Here is a 13,945-nt window from a genome sequence, read left to right as displayed (position 1 = left end):
TCTTATATATGCCTTATAATTTTCTGTCAAAAGCCAAACATGGTGTATCCAGTAATGAGATTTAAGGTAACTAGACATTTAGTGTGAGGTTTTATTTATCTTGGCCAAGAGTTGAGCTGTGTTTAATATTTGCTTTAGCTGTATGTGCTAGAAACTTCAAATTCCACTTGTGTTCTTGTTTCTGTCTCCTCTATTGACTTTAGGTTTCTCTGAGAAGTCCTCAGAGAGTTTGTGTCTTATAGATGTTTGAGCTATAATCCTCTATTATCATACTGAAGCCCCAGGAAATTCTATCATGTTCCAATGAAGAGCATGAGTGGAGTGACTTCCCTTTAGGAAATATGACAATACTTCCTCTACTCTAAGAGGAGGAAAGTCAAAGAACATGGTGGTTTAGGTGAGGGTGCCTCAAGATGAGAGATTTGCCTTCTGCTGACTTCTGTTTCTTCAGTGAATTTTGAAGTGAGCCTCTCACACACTGAGACTGTGTGTGAAGATTGAACAAAAAGAAGATATGAGATAGCCAATCAGATAAGGAGACAGCAACTTTGGTGGGAAAACATCTTAGATTTGACAGGCAGTGTTGACTAATTTAAGGTTTGGGCTTACGCATTTAAAATGCAGCCAGGTCAGTCTGGTTATGTGATTTCTTCCTCACTCCCACCACAAAGAGTATACCTGCTTGGGTGTGAGCTTGGATATTGAGATATTATGTGGATATTGTATGGTGGATGTTCTGGTTTCATTGGTGTCAGTTGTGCCTGGAAATCTGCCATGGGAAGGGCATATTGAGGCAGTTGAGGATATTTGCAAGGGTATGACTGAGTGGTTAAGATGATGGGCCCACTGAGAGAAGGACGTGAAGGCAGAGTGAGGAGTAGTAGTAATGGAGGGTAAAAATTCCTGAGTTTCATGGACTGAAATGTCTAAATAAACTTGAAAACTGTGTGCAGTGAATGTATAGTAAGTGAACTGGAAAGAACTGGTAAGTGAACTGGAATCTGAGGTGGCATGGCCACCTTTGATGATGGGGTTCAGTATGTGGCCATGTGAGTCAGTGGCGAGGCAGAGGGGTGGAGGAAAAGGGTTCAGGTGGGAAAATAAAAGGATGAAAGAACCAGCCTTCAAGAGAGGTCTTTGATGTTCAAGTCATCAAGGTTGATGAAGGAGTGAAGGATGAAGGAAACCTCAAAGAACTGAAAGTGGGAGTCCTCAGGAAATGGAAAGGCTTCATGGAAGGGAGGCAGGAAACAGTAGTGAGGATGGATGGAAAGTGGCATAGCTAGATGGTCTGAGCATCACAAGAGCAGGAATTTGTGTAGGAAGACAGGAGAGAAATTGTTTGAAGCTGCAATGGGGAGTCAGGAGGATGCTCATCTTACTTTCTGGTTTGAGATATGTGGGGTGAGAACAGCTGGGCTCCCAGAGAGGGGAGTGTTTTTGGGGGAAGCCAGGTTTCCATGAAGGTTACTGAAGGTCAAAATTCAGAGAGAAATTGTAAGGCCATAGGAGGCAAACTGTTAATAGAAGAAGAGTTCAAAAGACAGGGAGAATAGATAGGGAGGTGGCAGGGTCTGGGGGTGTCCAGAGCAGTGTGGGGCTAAGAGCACTGGTGAGAAAGACTGCCTGGGAGGACCTGAACTTTCAGCAGTAATAGAACAGTGAGCCACATCATATGGCCAACCCATCCCGTTATGTGAAAAACATCCGGTTTCTCCCAGTTTAATTTCTTTAGGACTTTTGTTTAATATGAAGAATACAAAAATGTTTATCTTTATAAGCAGCATTTAATAAAAATTAGTTTGGTTAGGCTGTAAGGCAGCTGTGGCAACTTAAGAGCCTTGTATTTATGTATGTCTTAAGGTGGAGTTGGCATGGGGAAGTCAACTTCACCGATCTGCTAGGAAATGGAAGGCAGGAACCACACATCTGTTGAGGACCCACTATGTGCCAGTTGTACAATGTACCAGAAGTACCTACTTGCTAAGTACTTTATATGTAGTATAGAGGTGCTAACTACTTTATATTTAAGTATATACTTGAATTTTATATTTTATATGTATATATATAAATTTTGTATGTTATATATATTATATTTACAAAATTTTGTTTTGTTTTGAATACTTTATATACGTGATGTCACTGGAGGCCAAGACTGACGAGTTTTTGGAAAGTATGCAGGTATTGGAGTTAGTCCTGGGTTTGGATTTTAGTTTCTTGGTTGACAAGCTACTTTAATTTGGCGAGTTGCCTATGTTCTTGGGCCTCAGTTTTTTCATCAGTAGACCGGAAATAGTAACAGCCTCCCGTTGGAGTTGCTGTGACACCTTTCCTGGGCAATTCTGAGAAGCAGACAAGGCTCCGAATGCCTGATACCGGTGATTGGTATTTGTTCCGTTTTATAGATGAGGAAACCAAGGTTCAGAGAGACTAAGTATAGTGCTAAGTTGTTCATGATCACGTGGTGTGGCCAGGATTGAGAGCTTGTTCTTTGACTCCAGGACCCTTGTTTTTTTCAGCACAGAGTCTTTGCCCAAACACAAGGGAAGCTGAAGGAGCTTCACCCCACATGGTTTCCCAGACAGTAGGTGGCGTGGTTGGGGTGGAGGGGTTAGGTGAAGGGAAGGCAGGCTCGTGGAATCTAGATCAGTGGTTCCCAGACCCAACTGGGCTTCCACATCACCTGGGGACTGTTCAACTTATAAATCTCCAGAGGCTACCCTAGGCCTACCAGATTGGAATTTCTGGATCAGGGGACCCAGGGACATGTATCTTTAGAGTCAAGCCCAGGTGATTCTGTGGCTACTAGTCTGGGTCAAGTCCTGGGCCAGCGTTTGGGTCCCACCGAATGCTAACTGATGTCCTGAAATGACCAAGTGATTATATCCCAGTAGATGCCTGGGTGCCTGGCATGGCCACCAAAATTGGCCCCTAGGACCTGAGCTCCAGCACCTTGCTTTAGGATTTTTGGTGTAGGACCTGAAGCTGATTCTTCCTCTTCCACTGAGCATCTGGACTTTGAGTCCGTCTATGTAGGAAATGTCACGCTGGCAGACCTCTAACTAGAAAGAGTTATTTGTTCTTCAGAGCCGTTGTTCTGTCTTCTTCTCCTGGACGTTCCTGCCCACTCAGTCAGATTAGAGCTATATAAACAAGCTTGTACTACTGAGCTAGCACACATCTTGTAAATCTTTTTTCCTGAAGTGCTTAACATTGCTGATGTCAGAAAAAAAAAATCCATTGGGTCTTAATGGGCTGAGGCAAACAATGTGAAGTTGATACAATATGGAGGAGAGGAAATAACATCAACAGAAATTCTTATTTGGCAGCCAAATATTCAGGCTACATTACAGTCAGGCTTTGATTACCTCTCTTGCAAGATACTTCCCTGAATGGGGTTTTGAGAGCTAGACACAAAGAGGGGCAGGCATGATGTGTAAGGCTTTTAGCTGCATGTGACAACGATCTCAGTGGTGTTGGAGGGTCACTGCAGTGGTCCGTCTCTCAGTTGTGAGTCAGGATTACCAGAGAAGCTTGTTAAACAGCTGATGGCTTCATCTCTGAATCCCCGAGGTGGGTGAAGTGTTTCTCCAACAGTTTTGATGCTGGTGGCCTGGGATTTCATGAAACCAGACTGCTGGTCAGTGGCTACATTCATTCTGCACTGGGGAATTTGCATGCCTTATTTTATTTCCTCTTCAAAAGCAACTCTGCAAAGTAGGGGGCTCGCATCTTTCAGGTGAAGAGCTGGAAGTTGGGGGTGTGGGGAGGTAGTCAGTTGCCAAAGACTACCCAGCAGTCTTGGTGTAGCCAGAGCTGAGATGCTATTTCTGATCTGACTTCAGAGCCCCTTCCTTTTCCACATTCTTGAGGTCCTTCTCCCTGCTAGGCTCAGCGTTGTTATCTGCTGGACCCTAGGCTTCGCTTGCTCTGGAGAGTCTGGCATTACAAAGGAAAACAGTTGGCATTTGTTGTAACTGCAAGCTACAAACACAACAGAAGTTTGGAGTAAATTGCAGTCCTGATTTGCGGAAGATTTACTAATCAGAGTTTGAGTCATAGACGCTCCATTGTTCTGTTATTCACAGGGTCTCTCCTCACTATACTTTCCATCCTCCCACCTATTCCTTCTTATCTAAATTGTTCATGGATGGAGCGCCTGGGTGGCTCAGTCAGTTAAGTGTCCAGCTCTCGATTTCGGCTCCGGTCATGATCTCAGGGTTGTGAGATCCAGCTCCATGTCAAGCTCTATGCTGGGTGTGCAGCCTGCTTAAAATTCTCCCTCTCCCCCTGCCCCTCCCCACCCCCCACTTGGCCTGTGTGCTCTCTCTCTCTCTCCAATAAATAAGTAAATAATACCTCGTGGATTCCTGAGTTCAGGGCTGACCCAGACCAATAAACCCTGTGGAAAAGAGTGATTCTGCACATAACTCTTTGTCAATAAAGAGCCTTCTTTGTGGGGCGGTTTTAAAGGCTTGTTATCCAGATGAATGTTCCAGAAGGAGTAAACCGCATCTTGGTAGAATCTCATCAGTTACATCATTCACTCAAAAATATTTGAGTTTCTACGATATGCCATGCCCTGTCCAAGGTGCTGGGGAGAGAGGGGCGAACTCCACCAACAAAGACCCCCAAGCAGAACTGTCTTGAGTAGAGATCCATGATAAATGAGTAAACAAAGAGAGGTGTGAAGCTCTGTTATTTTTCACCCCACATTTGACTGTTCCGCTCAATCTTGAGATCAGATTGTCTTCATGGTTTTTTTTCTCTTGGGTGCCTCCTGCTTCTGGGGGTTCCAGAGGGCCATGCTTGTATTTTCCCCTTGGCTGGAATGGCCTCTTCTGTCTCCCCCAGACTCCTATTGATCCTTCTGATCTCAGTTGCCGGGTTCTGCCCTGTGCCAGCATAACTAAACACTCACACGGTACAATGTCCTGCTTCTGTGGACATGTCTGTCCCTGCCCTGCTCCTGGACTCTGCATACTTTAATGAGAGCATCTGTGTCTGATTTATCTTTGTATCTCCAGGGCCTAGCATGCAGCCTTGTGCACGGATGCTCAGTGTGTTTGCTCCAAGAAATGTGGAATCCCACTGCAGCTGGGGGTGGGGGGTGGCATTACAGAAATTGCTTTAAGGGGAGGGATGCGGAGTCTGGGAGGGGATGCTTTGCTCCAGCAGTTCTGTGATTCTAGGACAAGTCCAGCATGAGCCCTGCCATGACTGGAGGACATGGGCTAAGATATAGGCAGTGATGATTGAAGTGAGGTGGTATGGAACATTCTGCGGAGTGTTCGTAGGAAAGTTGGAAATGAGAAGTTCTGAGGCTCTAGGGCAGAACTGGAAGGAATAGTGAAGATGCCAGCTTTTATAGCTGTTGTCCAGCTGGGGTCCAGAGAGGCTGTGGCTTGACCTGGTTGTGACAGCTACTTAATTACAGATCAGGTCGGGGAATGAGGCCACCCAGTTCACAAGGCTTTCCACTGTACTGGGACTCTGGTGACAGATAGGGAAGCAAAGGCACAGAGAGGTGAACTAAACTGCCCCAGATCACACTGCTTGTAAGAGGGGGAGCCGAAATTTGGATGTGTGATGATGACAGACAGCAGCTTGTAAACACTGAGCTACCTGTCTCTTCTTGGGACTTTAAAACTCAAGCTCTTAATATGTTTTCAGTTCTCCCCTTTGTTAGCTGTAAGCCATGATAGGAAAAGAATATCATTAACATGTTTTCTTTCTGTTGAAGTGTAGTTGTGTGTTTTCAGAAAAACATTGATGTTTTCAAATATTAAAATAAAAGGCCCTGAATTACTTACTGTGTGCAAACACATGAAGTACGTAGAGATATCATGAAAAAGTTTTTGGGTTTTTGCTATCGTGAAATTTAAAATATTCCTGTTTAATTTCTGTTATACTTAACTTAAAAATAAATATTTCATCCTATATTGTAATGAATGAGCCCTTTACTGTCATGAACCCTAACTTCATAGTCAATGAATATAATTATAACCTCCTTACCTGTATGGGTTTTACATCCCATTTCTCTAATATCTGTTGACACTTGGGCTGGAAAGTGGTTAGATCACTATTTTATTTTATTTATTTATTTTTTGGTAAAGATTTTATTTATTTATTTGTCATGAGAAGCGAGAGTGAGCACAGGCAGACAGAGTGGCAGGCAGAGGCAGAGGGAGAAGCAGGCTCCCTGCCAAGCAAGGAGCCTGATGTGGGACTCAATCCCAGGATGCTGGGATCATGACCTGAGCCGAAGGCAGCTGCTTAACCAACTGAGCCACCCAGGCGTCCCTAGATCACTATTTTAGAAATGATTCTTTCTAGACACAGAAAAGTTAAATGACATTGAGTTTCAAAATGAGCTGCTAGAGGAACCAAAAATAGAAACTTTTCTACTACATACAAGACTCACTGAAATTCCTGCCATGGAGACTGTCTGCCATCAGTTGGTGGTCTCAAGTCCCAGTCCTGGAACCTCAGCCCTGTTGTAACACCAGAAATGTTTCTGTAGGAAGCGGGGGGCAGCCAGGGAAAGGCAAAGGCAGGGCTGACAGGATTGTTTCTAGGTCATTCCCAACCTTGCTGTTACAGCACAGTTTTCCAGGTGGGAGATAATATGCTCATTAAAGTCTGAGTGTTCATTTACAAACAAAGCCAGAAACCCAAAATGGCTCTATTACATAGATAAATGAGCACATATAAATGGACTCAATTTTTGTTTTTCATGCTCTGTCATATTCTGTATTCAGGCAAAGGAATAGGCAAATAAGTAGCTGTTTAAAAATATGCCAGCATGTTGTTCATTTACTTTAAAAGCCACTGATTGGAACTAATAATCAGCATTTCCATGTAGTACTATATTCATGGAAACACTGACATTACGGTGCGTGGAGATAAGAGAATGATGTTCTTTATCTCTTTATGTAATCTAACTTTTATAATGCTTCTTAATTCACAAATGATGAAGAAAGCAAGCAACATTCAAACGGGATACTTACTAAGGGCATTTAAATTCTTAGCACAAATGACAAATTCCTGTCTCTTGTCCATCTTCCACCCAAATTTGTTTTTATGGAATGACCTTTGGTACCAACTTATTTTACAATAAAATATTTCCTGAGTTTTTATTTTGAATTGAAATGGCCTTTTCTGTCAAGTGTGGTATTTATAAAGGTTTTTTTTTTTTTTTTTTTTTTTTTTTTTTTTTTTTTTTGGATGAAAAGCCTATGAATAACCCAGGCAGGCTCTTAGCTTAGTGATAACATTTGTATAGGACTTTTATGGCTTTATATGATACATTTACACTCAGTTTATTGGACTCTTACTTGTAAGTACTCCATGGAATTCACATTTTACTGATGAGAACAATGTAGAGGGAGGTGCCTTAGCATGGTTCTGGGTACCCAGCAGTATGTTTTGTTTTAAAAGGAAGTTAACAAAGAGAACCCAATAGGTTGTTTAACTTGTGTGAAGTAGCACAGCAAATATAGTGTGAGACCAAGAACTGAACTTCTTTTCTCAAAAATTCCATATGCTGTCATTATTTCACTGATATCTTTTCAGGCTTTTTAAAAAGGTCAAATTAAAAATATTCATTTTACTTGAGGTAAAATTCACATAACGTGAAATTAATTACTTGAAAGCATACATTTCAGTGGCATTTAACATATCCAAAATGTTCTGTATCCATCACTCCTATCCAGTTCAAACATGTTTTCGTTATCCCAGAGGAGACCCCATATCCGTTAAGCAATAACCCCATTCTGCCCTCAGCCCAGCTGCTGGTAGTTACTGATTTGCTTCCCATCTCTCTAGCTTTATCTCTTCTAGATATTTCATGTAAATGGAATCATTGTGACTATCTGAGTCTGTTCGGGCTGCTATAACAGAATATCATAGATTGGCTGGGTTATAAACAACAGAAATTTCTCATATTTCTGGAGGCTGGGAAGTCCAAGATCAAGGCTCAAGCAGATGTGGTGTCTGGTTCTTGGATGTCTGTATTCTCAATGTGTTCTCACATGGGAGCTCCCCAGGGTCTCTTTTACAAGGGCACTAATCACTTCCCAAAGTCTGTACCTCCTGACACCATCACACTAGGGGTTAGAATTTCAACATGTGAATTTTGGTGGGGACATAAACATTCAGTCCATTGCAGTGATCTCTGTGTCTGGCTTCTTTAATAAAGCGTAATGTTTTCAAGATAAATCTATGTTGTAGGGTGTATCAATACTTTATGATTTTTCATGGGTGAATTTTATTCCGTTGTAGGGACAGACCACATTTGGTTTATCCATTGGTCAGTTGATGGACGTTGAGTTTCCATGTCTTGTTGATTGCGAATAGTGCTGCCGTGAATGTTTGTGCTTGAATACTTGTTTGAATACTTGTTTTCAGTTCTTTGGGGGTACAGTTGCATTTTCAGGTTATATGGTAATACTATGTTTCAACTTTTGAGGCACCACTAAACTATTTTTCAAAGAGACTGAACCATTTTACATTCTTACCAGCAAGGTACAGTGTTCAGATTTCTCCAAATCATTGTCAACACTTGTTATTTGAGGTTTGTGTTTTTTACTCTGACCATCCTAGGGGACATGAAGTGGTATTTCCTTGTGGTTTTGATTTACATTTAACTGATAAAATATTCAGATTTTATTGGATAGAATTAATCAGAGGTTTGGTAAAGTGAGGTTTGGTAAGACAAAACCAACATCAAAATGGTTGGCTTCATCTATCTTCAGGAGATTATGTGGGACTGGCATATGCCTTCCCCTAGGGTACATGATTCTGGGCTGAAAATAGAGAACATGTTGCTTTGGGAATAGAATAATATATTGGATATTGGATAACAAGACCCCAAATATCCCTTGAACATTTTTTTTAAAATACTGCTTAAATTAATGAGGAAAAATAAATTCATCATAATTTATTTTTGTATCACCTGCCAAAAGATACTTACTTCTTTGCATTGTAGAGCTTTCTTTATATAGTTTTGTCATGTCCTAATGGTCTATTTGTTTACTTTTGCAGCGTGAGTGAAGACATCCGGGATGGCTCAGGGATCTGGGGATCAAAAAGCAGTGGGAATTGCTGACCCAGAGGAGAGTTCTCCAAATATGATAGTCTACCGCAAAGTAAGGCCTCTCGTGAAATGCTTGGGATGTCTCTGTGTGTGTGCGCGTGTAGGGTTGAGTGATGGTTGACAGCTTGACAAATGTTTTCTGCCTAAACTGCCTTGACTGATAAATGAATATAGTTTTCTTCTCACATCCTCTGATTTTCCAGTTCTAAAATTCAAGCAACTTAGGTTTGTCATACTTGAAACATATGATTTGGTATTCTTTAAAGATTTTATTTTTAAGTAAACTCTACACCCAATGTGGGACTTGAACTTATAACCTGGAGATCAAGAGTGGCATTCTCTACAGACTGAGCCAGCCAGGTGCCCCCGATTTGGTTTTCTTTAAATGCAAAGACTGCCTAAGCAATGCAGAGGAATAAATTCACCTTTGAGGTAAAAGCCTTTGTGTAACATTTATCAGTTGATTGTTTTTGAGCCCATAGTACGTACAAGATCTGGTCTAGATGCTGTGTGGGAGATACAGAGGTATGCATGTATTAAATGTTTGCCATTGGTAGGAGACATAAGATGTATGCAAATAAATGTAAAATCTAAGTGTTAATTTCCAAAAGAGAAGTGCAGATAGAGTGTTATATGAAATCAGAGGAACAGGTGATCACTTCCAGGCTCAGAGGCCAGGTGTGTGCTGGCAGAAGAGTGGGCTCTGAACTCCGTTGTAAAGGATGGGTAAGACCACTTTATGTGGAAAGCAGAAAGGAAGAACAACATTCCAGGTAGGGAGATGCGTTCAGCAAAGGGAAGGAGCTGAGGAACGTGAGCAGGAACCAGAATCAGTGAGCTTGGGGGCAGAGGTGACTTACATGGAGTAATGGAGGTAAGGTTTTGGGAAGAGTCTGGATGGAGCCAGATTCGAGAACAGTGAATCATAGGCAATTTAATCATGAAAAACTTTTGTGCTAGGAGTTGTAAAATTAATATCTCTTTGGGATTATGAGTCTTGCCCCAGTGTGCCAGATGCATTATTATGATGGCAGATGTGAGGCTCTGGAGGTAGGGATTGGTATTTCTGTCTCTGTGAGAATGGTAAGGAGGACACTAATCTAGCAGGGAAAATACCCCTCAGAATTGAGTGAGACTGAGCAAAGGGATTAAAGAGTCTGAATTAAAAAATGACTTGGAAACTGAATGAATATAGAATTAAGAGGGGAACAGAAAAGAAGACTGTACTTTGACCTTGGGTTATAGAAAGACATTGACGCTATTAATTCAAATAGGGATGTTTGGAAGAATGTCTTAAAGGAAGGAACTATGGCACAGAAGTTTTATTTGTGCACATGTTGAATCTGAGGGAATGACTGCTTCCTATTAACACATCTTTTTAAGGCTTGCATATGTGTGAAAATTTAACCTAACTGTGTTACATATTAATAAGGAAAATGAGTTAATGTTCATTCATTTCACTAAATATTTGAGTTGTCTGCTGGGTTCCATGTATTCTGTAAGACTGTATGTTTGATCTCTGCTAATCACATGGGCAAGATTGAACTAGATATTTCTGGATAATCAATATGGTGAATTTTTCTCTTTCCTTATAAAGATAGAACTCAAACTAATCTTGCTTTGAGTCTCAAATTTGTTAATCCTTTGCTTTGTAAGAGAAGGCTTAGATAACCCTTCTCTAACAGAGATGCCTATTAAGTTGTAGTAAAGAAAAATGAGATTAACAGGGCTAACCAATTAGTGAAGCATACAGAATAGAAAGATGTTTATTCATCATTACCTTCTTAACCCACCCATGCTGGGAAACCCTATGCCAAGTTCATAGGAATATGAGCGTTGGAATCAGACCTAGGTTAAAATTATTGCAACCCTACTACTTCCTAGTGGTGTGACCTTGTGTTATTTAACTTCTGTGAGCTTCAGTTTCTTCATTTTTAAAAAGAAAAATAAAAGGTGGGAGGAAGGATACTACCTCGTAAGGTCATTATGCAGATTCATTTAGGTAAGTAAATGAGGCATTTCACATCTTACTTTGCATGGAGGTGGTCCAGAATGAATGCTCTTCTTTTATCTTTAGGTCTTATAAAGACAGTGTCATTTAGAGAGGAACTAAATTATAAAATGTATACATGTTGATACTATTAATAAGTTGATTAAAGTATATTTATACAGTGGATTGCTTTTTTTTTAAAGATTTTATTTATTTATTTGACAGACAGAGATCACAAGTAGGCAGAGAGGCAGGCAGAGAGAGAGGAAGGGAAGCAGGCTCCCTGCTGAACAGAGAGCCCGATGTGGGGCTCGATCCCAGGACCCTGGAATCATGACCTGAGCTGAAGGCAGAGGCTTTAACCCACTGAGCCACCCAGGCACCCCGTGAATTGCTTTTTTAAGACACAGGAGAACAGTATACTTTTTTAAATTTAAATTCAATAATTTTTATATTATTCAGGAGATCGTAAACCAATGGGTTGTTAAAGGTTGGTAGGAAAGGTAAAGATCATGCAACCCAAACACCTTTCGGGTAATATAAATGTTTGGTATTATATTGAAAGGGAAACTTCCTTCACGTTTGTGGGAACTTGATTTTTAATTTTTAGATGGTAGGAGGGAAACTCTTTTTTGGTTTAATTTAGATACAAAGTTGTCGATTGCTGTAGTTCTTCAGAGATATGACTAGCCATTTGCTTTCTATATTGGAAATACATCTAGCTTACTTACGACAAACGTGTGTGGTGTGGTGTGCATGTGTTCATGTTATTTGCTATGTTCATTAATTGCTATAAAAGAGATATTGCGTCTGTTTGATCTGTGAAAGAGGCATCGTTTAGTATGGGTTTAGGACCTGGAGTAATTTAAACGTAGTTAATTCCACTAAATCATGGTTCTGTTTCAACCGTGGGTTATTTACCTAGTTCTCTACTCAAAGCAGTGCTGTAGACCAGCCATTGGCTACAACCAATACAACCAATATTGCAGGACACTATCTTCAAGATGTCAGTAAAGATTAAACCTTGAAATCAAGGCGAATCCAAAACAAATGTAGACGTCCTCTTCTGTAATGTTTTTTTTCAAGGTTGTAAGCTCTAAAACCAAACTGTTTTAGAGGTCTACAACAGAAATTTGCATTAAAAATTGTGCAAATAGTGTTGTTCTTTTTGTTCTCATTCCCTTGTTTGTTGTTTCTTACTCGTGTCAGATGTCTTTAGTATGAAGTGTTTGCTTGGACTGTGTTGTGTTGATTCAGACGCTGACATTTAAAAAGCTAAATCTAGAGAAAAGGAGCTTTCGGGTAAACTTCCGAGTAATAAGTGGGATGATTGTGTCCTTGAGTTGTTGTGACTCTTAAATGCCATTTAGGATGGTAACCTCCTGACATATGAGTAATGATGGGTGGGTTTCTTAAGCCTACACTTTCAGGATCTTCTTCATTTTCTTTTCATGTTTTCTGTGTCATTAACTGTGAGAAGTTGTACTTTCCCAAGGCATGATTTATTTATTGAGTTGAACAGACTTTTCTAATTTAGTTTTTCATCCTTCACATTCACATCTGGGGTTGGAGGTATGTATGAAAAATGTATTGGTCACATTAAAAATCTATTTAAGAGAAAAATTTAATTATTCATTAAGTCACCCAGACCCTGATAACCTTTTTTATATTCTTGGATCCAAAAGATCCTGGGTCATTGAATTGTCCAATGTAGGGATGATATTTGAACTTGGCTGAACATCAGATCATTTAGGTCTGTTTTATAAAAATATTGATCCCCAAAGGATCCCCAAATATAACCAAGATATATTTGTTTCATAGGACTGAACTGGGTCCTGGGAATCTGAGTCTTATTTTATTTTTTAATTTTTTAAAAAGATTTTATTTATTTGAGAGAGAGAAAGAGAGAGAGAGAGAGAGAGAGAGAGAGAATGAATGAGCAGGGAGTGGGGCAGGGCAGAGAGAGAGGGAGAAGCAGACTCCCCACTGAACTTGACACTGGCCAAGCCTAGGACCCTGAGAGCAGGACCTGAGCCAAAGTCAGACACTTAACAAACTCAGCCATTCAGGCACACCCTGGGAATCTGAGTTTTAAACACTTCTCAGAAGAATCTGAGTTTGAAACACACTTATTAATATATTTTACAATATCCAGGTAGAGTATGCATGGCAAAGTAATGAGAAAGTTGATGTTTTGAAGTGGGGTTTTGATCTTATAATTATTTATAGATCTCTCAAATGTAGAAGAACCAGTCTCCTGTCACATAGACTTACAAGTGAAGGATTTACTTGTAACACCCTCATTTAGATGAGCAACTGAAGGATGGAGAGAGTATGTAACTTGCATTAGGTTACTCAGCAGTTTCCCAGTGAAGCCATGATTGCGTCCAGGTAGCCTGACTACCCCTGTTAGTGTCCTTTCCACCACCACGTTATCAACAGCAGATTACCACTGCCACATAGTTGGGGCTCAACAGACATGGGATGAATTAAATAAATGAAAATACTATGCAGCAGATCTTTGCTTTTCTCACCCCTATTCTCAGAGACTTGACTTGGGTGAACTTTGAACATTTGTAATGCTAAAGCTTCCTTCTGCGTGCTGGTACTCTTGTATCTTGGGTAAAAATTTTCTAAAATGTTTACTTTCTTTAATAAACTCAGAATTCTTTTGAGTACAAGTAGGTTGCATTCCGATTTTGTTTAGTTCTCTGAGTGGTGTTAATAATGTCTCTTGAGAAATTTCCAACTGGACTGGTAATTTGATTTTGTAGAACTCTGGGCAATTAGATGGTAGTTGGATGGAGAAAATTGTAGCTTAACTTGACCCAGGCTTGGGTCAGGAGGCAGTACAGTGT

The 13,945-nt window shown here is 40.5% G+C and overlaps 1 protein-coding gene across 12 annotated transcripts in view; it reads left to right on the top strand.

The window, feature by feature from the left end:
• RGS6 (regulator of G protein signaling 6) overlaps positions 1 to 13,945 on the top strand; it is a 558,551-nt gene that overhangs the window by 16,688 nt on the left and 527,918 nt on the right. For all 12 annotated transcript variants that reach the window (XM_047737326.1, XM_047737328.1, XM_047737337.1 and 9 more), the window contains exon 2: positions 9,046 to 9,149. In XM_047737326.1, coding sequence (XP_047593282.1) covers positions 9,066 to 9,149 — 84 coding nt within the window. In that variant the 5' untranslated portion in view covers positions 9,046 to 9,065. The remainder of the gene's footprint in view (positions 1 to 9,045; positions 9,150 to 13,945) is intronic.

The sequence above is a fragment of the Lutra lutra genome, chromosome 7, assembly GCF_902655055.1.
Source record: "Lutra lutra chromosome 7, mLutLut1.2, whole genome shotgun sequence".
Lineage (NCBI taxonomy): Eukaryota > Metazoa > Chordata > Mammalia > Carnivora > Mustelidae > Lutra > Lutra lutra.
Note: the sequence above shows the minus strand (reverse complement) of the source record. Positions and strands in the feature narration are given on the sequence as shown.